General features: G+C 45.8%; 1 protein-coding gene across 24 annotated transcripts in view; it reads right to left on the bottom strand.

Annotated features, from left to right (window-relative positions):
• kif1aa (kinesin family member 1Aa) overlaps positions 1–12,856 on the bottom strand; it is a 397,377-nt gene that overhangs the window by 47,265 nt on the left and 337,256 nt on the right. For all 24 annotated transcript variants that reach the window (XM_038816644.1, XM_038816646.1, XM_038816647.1 and 21 more), the window contains 2 exons: positions 2,041–2,155; positions 731–864 (listed from right to left, as the gene is read on the bottom strand). In XM_038816644.1, the coding sequence (XP_038672572.1) occupies positions 731–864; positions 2,041–2,155 (249 nt within the window). The remainder of the gene's footprint in view (positions 1–730; positions 865–2,040; positions 2,156–12,856) is intronic.

Raw genomic sequence — 12,856 nt, 5'->3', positions numbered from 1 at the left:
TCAGAAAAGTGCCGTTTCCGCGTCATCCCGTTCCTAGCCCCCTGGGTGGGGGTGAATTAAGTGTGGGGAGCGGGCCCCGAGGCCGTCATGGAGCTCGGCCGATTTCGCGACGGCCATCCCGATTCTTATCGGGAGCGGGGAATACTGCCCCACCTTTCTAACACCTCCTCTTTGTCAATTGTACATTCTTCTCGTGGAGTTAAGGCCATAATCAGGCAAGTCGTGATCTTATTGAATGGCGAAGAAGGCTCGAGGGGCTGAATGGTCCTTTTCCTGCTCCTGTTTCTTTTTTCCCCCCAATTAAGGGGCAATTTAGCGTGCCCAATCCACCTACCCTGCACATCTTTGGGTTGTGGGGGGTGAGACCCATACAGACATGGGGAGAATGTGCAAACTCCACATGGAGAGTCACCCGGGGGCGGGATCGAACCCAGGTCCTCGGCGCTGTGATGCAGCAGTGCTAATCACTGCAACACCATGCTGCCCATTCTTGCTCCTGTTTCAATGACTTTATTCCTTCCCTGCTTCCCTTTCACTTTTCAATGCAGGACGTGTGGTGACCTTAAGCGCAAACCCAAGACAGCCATCAGTAGATGAATACTGCTCTCTGAGTTGAGAGGCCAGCTCTTTCCCTGATATGTGGTTGATGAATCATGATATACACTTCATCAGAAGAGAGCGAGCGACCCTGAGAGTGGCTGGGGACTATCAGTAGCAGACAACGTCCTACCTCTCCGAAGCTTTGAGGGTTCCACTGCCAAAGAGGTTGCGGATGGAGCGGGAGGCTGGCAGCCTGGCATCTCGTGTGTAAAATACCATGCAGAAGTCTTTGGTAACGACTGCAGGCTGTGTGCAGTTCTCCATCTGCAAGATAAAATACCAAGAGATTTACAAAGAGTTCAACTACGTTACTTAACAATGATTTGTTTATCAGGGGCTGGTTTAGCTCACTCAGCTAAATCGCTGGCTTTTAAAGCAGACCAAGCAGGCCAGCAGCACGGTTCGATTCCCGTACCAGCCTCCCCGGACAGGCGCCGGAATGTGGCGACTAGGGGCTTTTCACAGTAACTTCATTGAAGTCTACTCGTGACAATAAGCGATTTTCATTTCATTTCATTTCATTTTTGTTTCTTGCACAGCCTTTTCCTCCCAGTTCATTCTTCCAATAATGTTGGTAAATGTGAGAGTTGTATGTTAACAGAAACACTGCTTTGTTCAAAAGAAAATTATTTTTCGATGACCCAGAAGTGACATTAATTCCTCATCTGCAGTCACAGTGGAAAGAGACTTTACATTGAATAGCCTCACTCATGGGAAAGTCCCAGGGTGGATTGGGAGGGAATATAAAAACTCTCACTGGTGTAGCAGAGAGCCTCATCAGACATGTAGCTGAAAGAGAGAATTCCACTCTGCACAACTAGCCTGTGCTGTGCCTATCCTGGGGATGTTTGTTGGACCAGTGGAGAGGGAACTTTACTCAATATCTAGCCTGTGCTGTAACTGCCCTGGAGATCTTTGTTGGGACATTATAGAAGGGTCATTACTTGGTATATAGCCGATGCTATACCTGGGAATGTTTGTTAGGACAGTAAAGAAGGAACTTTACCCTGATCCCAGTGCCTGTGTGGGTTTCCTCCGGGTGCTCCGGTTTCCTCCCACAGTTTAAAGCTGTGCAGATTAGGTGGATTGGCCATGATAAATTGCCCTTTAGTGTCCAGGGATGTGCAGGTTAGGTGGGGTTATAGAGATAGGTCAGGGGAGTGGGCATAGGTAGGGTGCTCTTTCTGAGGGTCAGTGCCAGTATCTACCCCTTGTTGTACCTGCACTTGGAACCTTCCATGGGATAGTGCAGAGGGAGCTTTTGTCTCTGTCTATCCCCGTGTCACACTTGCATTTGGAGTGTTTGATGCCGATACTGGGTGCCTGCAACACAAACTGTGTCATTTCTGGAGTAACATTGCTCATATTGGTGAGCACAAAGTTCACAGTAAACAAGGAGGGGGTGATCGGACCGTCAGTTTAGTTGAAGTAGGGCCCTACCTCCAGATACGCCGACAATGTCATGTAGATCTTCTCTCCATACGGGGTCACTCTGTTCAGCAGCAGGGAGTTGTGCATGGAGCTATCCCAGCCTGCTTCAAATCGGTAAAAGGTTCTGCAAAAAGGGCACTATCCAATCAGCTCACATTATTTCTCAAACACAGCTCTGACATTTTGTTTTTGCTTTCTTCTGCAAATAACAGGAGCTCCCGGAGAGACAACAGACTCAAACACAGCCTGAGTATCTACATTAAATACTTTAGGACAGTATGTCTCTTATTACCTTAATCAGAAATAGGGTATGGCCCAAGGAAGAACTTTTGGTGAAGATGTATTTTTGGGTCCTGGAATTTTTTAAAGGATTTGTTAACATTAGCAGACAGGACAAATATTTTTTTTCTTTTTGCGTGTTGTGGGTTGTTTGATTTAGAGGGCTGGATTTACGCCGGCGCACCAGTTTCCTGGTGACGAGGGGTGCGGTAAACGGGAAATCCCGTTGACAACGACAGGCCCGGTAGATCCCTCTGGCGGCCGCCTCTGCCGCCAAAAAACACACGGCGGGGTGGTTGGTAGATCACACCCAGAATGCTGTTGACTGTTTGTCCCAGCTGTCAAAATGTCAGCAGAGTTTTCAGAGCAGGTTGATGAATGTGGATGGCCTGAAGCCTGCTCAGTGGGGTGGATGCTCTTGACAAAAAGATCTTTATTCAGTTTTCTAGTTACAGAGCATCAGCCAGGCAGGGGAAAGCTTCAAGGAACAACTGTGTAATTGTACGAAAGAAACAGCTTATTCAATTGTTTTCCTGTTACCTCCACCATAGAAGACGGGGGAGGGTTATATTTTCATGCTTGTTTGGAGGAGCCCCTAATATTGAGAATTAGGACAAAATTATTTTTGATTTATTTTAGTTTATTATTATGAGTGAAGTCCTTAGAGATCCAGATCGCTGCCATCACACAAAATTTGTAACATATCTGAAATAGTGAAGAATACCTGATTGTAATTCTACTGACATGTTTCATGTGACAAATGATCAGCTAGAAGTGCCTAAATGTTATAATTTAGTTTAACGTTGAGTTAATAGAGCACGGCAGAGGTATGTGCTCTGCTGAGTGTCCTTTTCAGTTGTCTTTCGTAGATCAGTTTCCTGTCTGATCCATCACAGTGGTGAATCCTTGCACCGTACCATATCCAACCAGGGAGACAACTTACCCGGCTTTGTCCTCTGCCATTTCTTTCAACTACTGATGGTGTTGACGTCTTGTATGGTTTGGCATGAGGGGCATGGGTATCCCACTCAATGGACCATTCAGCAGGTTCCAAATTACAATAGCGAAAGCTGGCTATTAGACTTCAGCAGCCATCACAGATATGTCAGGCCCTGCCTTCAGCCCATGCAATGCACAGATGCACATGCAGGCCATTTCTCAATACAGTTCAAGGGGAGGGTTGTGGCACTGATCTTCCCCACAGAGCAGCCTAATGTAGACCATCCCTATCTTTCCCTTCCACTGGCAACTCAATGACACTGATGGGGCATGGTGTAAAATGGGATATCAATTGACAATGGGTCTGTCTCAGATAAGGACAGAGATGAATGTCCCCTGAAGAAATGGGAACAACGGTCAAATTTATCCAGCTGAACCCAAAGTACTGAGGAAAACTGTACTCCATAACTACCAGCTTAACACAGCAAGAGACAGCTGTTATCTCTGCTACTTGGGTGCAATTCTCCCCTTTTATTGAGATATGCTTTAGCCTAATAAATAACTGGCAATTCACCAGGACGTGCAGTCACCATGATCTGGGCAAATCTCTGCTTGATGGACTGGGCCAGCAACCAGTATCAGCAAAATGGGGAGGAAAAACACACCTGACTACTGTCCAGTCACAGAGAGGAATTTTACAGCCCCTCCCACTGGTGGGATCTTCCAATCCCAACAAGGTTGCTGCGTTTTACCGGCCAGGCCCCACCACGACGGGTCAGTAATGTTCCACCCACAACAGAACAGACTAATGCCCCTAAAACACTGGCGGCAACAAGAGAAAGATCTCCCGGGGTCCAGGCACCCAACGTTTTCAGAGAGCAATTCTATTGCTCCCCATAAACATCACACCCAACTCCTTTATTTGCAAAGAAAGCAAGAAACAATTTTGTGACAATTACAACACAAAAACATCTTTCTCACAATATCAATATGTCTTTTTCGGAATTAATTTCAATGCTGGAGTTTTATAAAGTTAATTTGTCATTGGACAAATTCCCATGTGAAAGACAAAGAACACAAGCCACCGATGACGAGGCAATCTGTCAGGGGCACAACATGTGATCATGTGATGACCACCACCCAAATATGAAGAAGACTGCAGCATGAAGAACGCAACATGTGAAAAACATGTGAAGGGTACAGCATATGAAGACACAAAATATGAAAAACATAAAGCATGAAGAACACAAGTGTGGAATGCAAGGCAGACATTAAGCAGCATGGGACGAAGTCAGCAAAACGCTTACAGTTCCGTACTTGTTACCTCTTTCAGATAGGTAACATAATAAACAGAGTATTTGTCTTTATTTTCAAAGGGGCAGTCATGTGTTTGGAATAGATTAGGGCAGATGGGCAGTCTGCTTCATACAAGCCAACACCACTGATGCTTGACAGGCGACAGCCCAGAGAGCACAAGGGAGGTGAATTAGCAGGATTAGGTGTCTGATCTGATGGGGCTGGATGTAACGATGAGTTCAGTTAACTAAATATGGCGTGGACTAACCTTGTACCCCTTTAAGTAGAGAAGATGAAGAGGTGATCTAACTGAGATGTATGGGGAGACAGCAGGAAAATGGAGTCAAGGACACAATCTCATCCGGGTAAAATGATTAAAGAAGTCAAAGGGGTAGATAGAGAAAGCTATTTCCTCTGATGACAAAGTCCAGAACAAGGGAACATAGCCTTATAGTTAGAACTGGGCTGTCTATAGGTGATATCAAGAAGCAGCTTTGCCTCACAGAGAAAATCTGAAATTCTCTACCATCACAAAAGGCTAGGTTATATGAAAATTTCAAAACTAAGACTGGCGAGATTTTTGTTCGATCAGGGTGTCAAGGGGTAATGAACCGAAATGGGAGAGATGCAAACCAGCCATGATCTAATTGATTGATACAACAGGCATGATGTGTTGAATGGCTTACTCTTGTTCTTATGTCATGAGCCGACAATACATCTTTATTGAGCGCTTGGGAGCAAAGGACAATCACAAAACCCACCAAGTGGCATGTAAGGGGCGGGGGCACCCACGACAGGACCTTTTGCTACATTTGAGAGCAGAAATGCTGACACTCAAAACATCCTCTGCACAGGCTTCTCCATCACCATGAGGCTCTTGCGGATCAGCTGTCCTGCAATGAGGTAGATCAAACCCAGTGGATAGGAGCCTAATTCATAAGACAGACATGAGCAGTGATTCCTGAACATTAAATTTTCAGCAATTATTACTGGGAGGTCTGGTGGCGCAGTGGGTAGGGTCCCTGCCTCTGGCTGACGGGAGAAGCGGGAGAGACACTCCTGGTCAGCCACGCTTGATGTGGAGTGGCACCCTTCAAGCTATAAGCCTCTGATGACAGGCTAGTGACCTGTTCCAGGAATAACTAGTTCTGGGAACAGACAAGAGTATGCCTTTGTGCAGAGGTGGGAAAGAGAATTGGAATTGGAATTATTGCTGGAAGCTAAAAACAATGCAGGGCATGTGGGATATACATAACAGATGGAGCAACATCACAAAGGGAGTAGGATACTTCAAAAAATAGGTTCCACCTGGATTGTTTAGTCTGCCATTTAAAAATAATTTTTTTTTAGAGTACCCAATTCATTTTTTTCCAATTTAGGGGCAATTTAGCGTGGCCAATCTACCTAGCCTGCACATCTTTGGGTTGTGGGGGCGAAACCCACACAAAGACGGTGAGAATGTGCAAACTCCACACGGACAGTTACCCAGAGCCGGGATCGAACCTGGGACCTTGGCGCCGTGAGGCTGCAGGGCTAACCCACTGCGCCACCGTGCTGCCCCCGCCTGACATTTAAAAAAAAGTTTTGATGCTGGCTTGCGTTTACTCCAGATTACTCATCATTCTTATCAACTTCAAATTTGAAGTGGAGAATTCCAATCTGGTGGAGAATTGAGAATATTCTTTACATTCAGGCCAGACAGGGCAGTCAGATGCACTTTGTGGCGTGCAGAGTGACCCGCCCAGAGAATTACATAATTCAAATCTGCGTGGGATTTTTCGGTGCTGTTCACAATTCTTGGTGTGGGTTGAGGTGGGAGGAGTAAATGGAATAACCCATTTTATTCTGCTGGGGGAAATAGTGGAAGCTGCCCGATGTGCCTTCCATATCTGCTCTGCTGTGGCCAACCTCCCCCCCCCTCCCCCCCACAGTGTGAGTTCGGTTTGACTCTGTGAACAGTTGTTTTGTAATTTGGAATCTTAAATAGATGGAGCAGCCCGTGTGAAATGTGCCTCACATCATTTCTCTTCCATTCATAGCACTTTATGCTCATCATCTCTTAAAGACATTTCAGTTGTTATGAAATCTTGTGCCTAGTTTTCAAACCCATTCTAAAGACTGCTTTGCATCGCTCCTGATGTTAATCCAACTCCCGCACCTTGTTGGGTTTGGTATGTATTTCAGTCACCATCTTGCGACACTGATCACCTTAGCTAACTTTAATTCAGTTCCCTTACATGCTTAACATCAATAACCCCTCCCAGAAAAAACTGTGTAGCTCTACTGATGTTAATCCAGCTCCCTGATACTGTCCATCAGTAACTCCTCTCCCCCCAGCACCGAGTTACTGACTGTATTTCTACTGATATTAATCCAACTCTCTCACTGTCACTCAGTAATCCCTCTCCCCCAGCACCCTGTGTTACTGACTGTGTCTTTACTGATGTTAATCCAGCTCCCTCACGCTGTCACTCAGTAACCCCTCTCCCCCAGCACCCTGTGTTACTGACTGTGTCTCCACTGATGTTAATCCAGCTCCCTCACACTGTCACTCAGTAACCCCTGTCTCCAACACCCTGTGTTAGTGATTGTATCTGTCCAGCTCCTTCACACTGTCAGGTTGAGTAACTCACTCTTATTATGCTGTTGCTGCTTATAATTAACACTGAAATGATGAATACAGCAGAACAGCGTAAATAGATATCTCGGCCTCTGGGTTAAGACGTTTAGGATCAAGCCTGAGATCAGGTGTAATGCATGCTCTTGTCAGCTTCGATCCAGTTTGTCTCCTTTGTGGGAACCATGAATTGGATTCAATTTGAACTGATTTTTGGAGCAAGCAAGGAGATGGATTAAGGGTTTGTCCCATCCACTATGCGCATTGGCTGTGAATCTCTGAGAAAGGAATGATAATTCTTGGTCGCTACTTGCTTTCTGCGAGTGAGCCTCCTTTTTTGAGAGACGTGATTAGAAGAGCAAGAGAGAGACCTGTAGCTGGATTCTCCGGTGGCGGGATCCTCTGTTTTGCCGGCAGCGCACTCACGCCCGCGGATTTCCCGATGACGTGGGGGTGCACGCAATGGGAACCCCATTGGCCGGCTGGCGGGATGGAGGATCCTGCTGCCGGCCGGGACGCACCGCACCATAAAATGGGTGCGGCTGGACGGAGAATCCTGCCCATGGGCTCTGTTAGCAGCAATGAAAAGCAGTAATGAGTGAGGTGGAGAGACCATAAGGTTGATTGGTGGCTGGAAGCTAAGTCCCTTGGATACTTCCTTGAGGGCAGAATCCATGCATATGCTTCAGTGAGCTTCGTCACTCAGACCCTGTTGTTCTTTCTGGTCTGCAGGCTAGAGAAAAAATTGTCTTGCATGCCTATGCCCCTATTCAAGCATTCCAGCAGGAGTCACTTCAGGAAGGAGCAGGTTGTGCCTTTCTGCCACTGGCGTTGCCTTCTTGACTGAGGGGATTGGTCAGAACCCAAGGAAAAAAAATCTCAAGCATTGATGGGAGGGGCAGAGGGCATTTAGTCACATGGCAGAATGGTATTGCAAAGACAACACGCCTAACCCTGTGATAACTTGCGAAAAATATCATCTTCATCACCTCTAACATCTTGTGTTAAAACAAGTATCATTTTAAATGTTCTCATTTTGTGACACATGCCTTCCTTTTCTATCGTGAGTGGTCCCCGAGCATTTCATTTCGTTGAAATAAAAGTAATATTTTGGGACCAAGTGCAGACCTTGTAGATAGTTTCAGTCAGAATTCTCATTAAAGTTAATGCCAAATGGATGCACGTTCTTGAAGTAACCGTGGTGACGGCAGAAGGCTTACATTAAGAGTCAATGCCAAATAAAACTCCAGCATCTCATTTTGTATTCCTGCATTATAAACTACTAGATGTGTTGGTCATGTACAGGCAATGGTTTTAGGCCAGAAGCAGTCAACCATTCACTGACGTTCTCATATTGATAATATGATCACCAACACATTACGTTTAGTGCCTGTGGTCGCTTAGAATTAAACGTTGTTTGATTTTTCTCTCCCAGTGAAATCCTTTCAGATTTTGACTCCGCCAATATTTGGAGAGAGGACTGGCCAGTGGTAGGGTTCCTCTGTGGCCACAGCCTCTTGTGTTTCTGGGACCTCTCCGAGCTGGGCCTAGAGTGAAAGAAAGAGACACAACACCACAACAGGAAGTCCAGTTTCCCACAATGCAATTCAGATTGCCCACAATTCTGTAACTGGTCCATCTCTCTTTGGGGGTCTCCATCGAGTTTTCACTGACCCTCTGAAAGAGCACCTTTCCTAGGTATACACCCCTGCCCTATTCCCATATTCTCACCTACCTGCACATCATTGACCATACAGTTCTTGCATGTCTCAGCACCTTTCTGGTATGAACATTTGGCTGGAATGTGGCTGGGTTGGACTGGGCTGGTTTGCTCTAGTTATAACCAGTGGAATTGGTTCTGCATTTGGCCTAATATAAAGTCCTAAAGGTTGACAATCAACCACTCAGGGACATATGTTATGTGATTCCCTCCACAAGCATGAGACTTTTGTAGAGAGAGAAATGGAAGTGTCTGAAGGGAAGAGTGAAGGTCAGGATGCCTTCAAAGTAGATGGGGCTGATGAGGAAGGATGGGCATGAAACATAGGCAGAAAGGGGCTGCATTTTCCAGTGTGGTGCCTGTTAGTGAGTTCATCTGAAATTTTAATCAGCCACTTTAACTCTTTCATGTTAACACCATCGCATTTCACACACTGAAATGCCATAGCATACAAGGCTATGGAACAGGTGCTGGAAAATGGGGTTAGAATGGATAGGTGCTTGATGGCCGGTGCAGACACGATGGGCCGAAGGCCCTCTTTTTGTGCTGTAAAACCATGACCTCCGTTTAATGTCTCCCCTGGAAGAAGGCACCTGCGACAGTGCAGAGCACCCTCAGTACTGCACTAAAGTATCAGCCTAGGCTAAGTACTCAAATCTCTGGGGTGATGTTTGAACCCACAATCTTCAGAGGTGTGAGTGTTATCACTGAGCCAAGGGAAAATCCAGGCCAAAGGGCCAAACATAAAATAACAGCAAACGACTTACCAGCTGTAACTATTCGGGACCATTACATTCAGTGAAATAAAAAGGATTGGCCACTTACCCCTGGGGGGCAGCAATGTTCACATATAATCGGAGCCTTTGTACACATTTTCTGTTTGTATTAGCTTCAGGTTTTACAGAATAATGCTCTCATGACAAAGTAAAGGATTTTTCTTTATGCTGAACGGTCAGGGTATTCATGCTGAGATTGAATTATTTTTATATTTTTGCACCAACCACTAACATTCAGCATCTCCAGGTCAGGTAGAGCATGGATTAAATTTGGGATAAAGCCCCCTCTACACTGGCCCACAAACACTCCCAGGTTAGGTGCTGCAGAAACTGTATATAAATTCAAGCCCACACTACACCACCCTCTATCTGGACAATGACACCTCTCCCCTCTCATTACTCTCTTCCAGCATCACTTAACCTTTGACCCTCAGACGCCACCCTGACTTCCTGTTATGATGTTATGAATAGAGAACTTAACAGTGCTCCCCCACCCCCCAGCCCTTTCTGTTTTCTTCAACAAGAAAAAGATCATTCTGGTTGCTCTCTAAATCATCCCTCCCCCACCCCCCGCCCCAAAACGTAACTGACAAGGGTGACATTAGTAAAATTGTAAACAGAATGATGTTTGCGGGTGGGTGAATCTTTCCAATTGGATGGCTTGCAAGATGCCTGAACTTGGAAAGGCCAACATTTGAATGCACTGAAAGGTCCCAGTACGTTCCGCTCTGTTCTTCAACGTCACCTGCAGTTCAAAGCTCTGGATTCCCAAGACAGGTGCCCATTATGAGTGGGCCAATTTTTAATTGGCTGCACTGGTCAAATTCTGAGCATGCTCGATTGTTCAGGCTTGACCATGGCAGTGCCACAGATATAAAGGTATAGTATTGCTCTTAAAGGCCTGTGTGTGGGATCACCATAATTGGTCCATGCCCCTGTCCCCACCTGGATAGCAAATATCTGCCTCCCTAAATTTACACTGCAATCAATCTTAGAACTCTTAAGCAGAAAGGTTCCATATTTTAAGATACAGATTATTTTTGTTTCTTCAAATCCTCAAGCCACCCCACTGCTTATCTTGGATAGCCCCAGGATACAGACCGCTCCATGATCACGATCAAGGCCACTTGGTGTTATTGCAAAGGAAGCATATTCACGTGGTTCAGTCAATTGCCTCTCTCCCTCAAAAATGGTCACTATTTTGAATCTCTGACCCTCAAATTCTGGCCAAACTCTTAAGAACATTTTCAGTCACCCATCTTTTAGCTTCTCTGTACCAAACATGTCCCTCACATCGTGTTCCATGATTACAAAGTTCTTGGGTCCACGTCAAAGCAATCATTAAGCTTTTGACCCGAAGAGCTGACCTGGAACTTTATTTAATCAGAAAGCAATGCTCTCTTGATTATTAACTGGCTTATCATTCTGAAAGGAAGAGAGGGACAGGGAAATAAGGGAAAAGGGTGATGCGTGTGTCCGAGGGAGTGAGTGCCGGGGAGGGGGGGGGGGGGGGGGGGGGGGGGCAATGAGTTGGAGGGAAAGAGGGAAAGAGAAAAGCAGAAGTGAAGGAGAGGGAGAAGAATGGATTGAAAGAGAGGGAGGAGAATGCAGTGGAGGAGAGGGAGAATGAAGTGAAGGAGAGGGAGGAGAATGGAATCGGGTGGTGAAGGTTGATGAAGGGAAAGGAAGAGAAGAGAGTTATGGCAGGTGATGGCAGGAAGAAGTGATAGAGGGGAAATAAATCTTTTCGGGAAAGTCTTGCATTTATGTCGTGCCTCATTCCTTGTCTTGGTGACATTCTAAAGCAGACACAAACTTACTTTCAATTCCACCTGGGTGTCGTATGAGGAACGGTTGAGGACTCCGGGTCTGTACTCGTTGGAGTTTAGAAGGATGAGGGGGATCTTATTGAAACTTACAGGATACTGCATGGCCTGGATAGAGTGGACGTGGAGAGGATGTATCCACTTGCGGGAAAAATTAGAACCAGAGGACACAATCTCAGACTAAAGGAACAATCCTTTAAAACAGAGATGAGGAGGAATTTCTTCAGCCAGAGGATGGTGTATCTGTGGAATGCTTTGCCGCAGAAGGTTGTGGAGGCCAAATCACTGAGTGTCTTTATTACAGAGATAGATAGGTTCTTGATTAATAAGGGGATCAGGGGTTATGGGGAGAAGGCAGAAGAATGGGGATGAGAAAATATCAGCCATGATTGAATGGCGGAGCAGACTTGATGGGCCGAGTGGCCTAATTCTGCTCCTATGTCTAATGGTCTTATGATCGGTAGATTCTTCCAGTGTTGATAATACTGATCACCTCCCAGGCAGTGAAATTGAAAGTAAAGTGGCTTCTGTAGTGACTGTTGTCATGCAGATAACTGAAATTGATCACCTCAAAGTCAGCAACTGATCAGGATTATGGACTCAGGCCTTTTATTGTCTCCCCAGAACCCGTGACTTTAAATGCGAAATCCAGCCGGCCTACAATGTTTGAAATACTAACCATTATTGCCAAGTCCTGAAACAAACCATGCTTTGCAAAAGTCTCACTCTGTTTGAGTTTAATTTCCACCTCAAACATTGACTTATCTCACAAGTCTATCTAACCTGTTGTGCATTTACAGAGCATTTGTTTGCTCTGTTTCAGAGGTCAGGTACCGCACTCTCAGCACAGTCAGCTTTGCTGGGGTCAGCAATGATCTGGCCACTACAATTAATGGAGATAATTTCACAAGCAGCACCTTTCCTATTTCCCCCTATCCAACCCCCTCAGACTAATATTTGGCTTCCCCAAATAAGTCTCAAGTCAACTGCATGCACGACAATGATTCTCTCCACCTTTGGCCTCCGACACTAATCCAGCCAAGCTCAATGAACAGCGACTCATCTTTCTCCTGGGTACCCTGAACTACCTCAGGTGGAACTCTCAGCTCAAGACATCATCTGGCAGTTCGTTCCTGCCACTCACCACCCTCTTGAGCTGCCCATTATACCTCTTTCCTGTATTTTCAAATTTCTCTCCAGGCTACCGAACCCCATGGCTATCTCCTTGGAGACGGTGATTAGCACAGCTCATTTTCTTTACATCCTCCTTGTTGTGAAATGCACAGCACAAGAGGCTGTTCAGTCCATTACTATCCCTGGCGGTATCTGCTATTAAGCAACTGTAGATTTCCTACAGCGCAGGAAGAAGCCA

This window comes from Scyliorhinus canicula, chromosome 13, assembly GCF_902713615.1.
Source record: "Scyliorhinus canicula chromosome 13, sScyCan1.1, whole genome shotgun sequence".
Taxonomy (NCBI): domain Eukaryota; kingdom Metazoa; phylum Chordata; class Chondrichthyes; order Carcharhiniformes; family Scyliorhinidae; genus Scyliorhinus; species Scyliorhinus canicula.
This window is presented reverse-complemented; position numbering and strand designations above follow the sequence as displayed.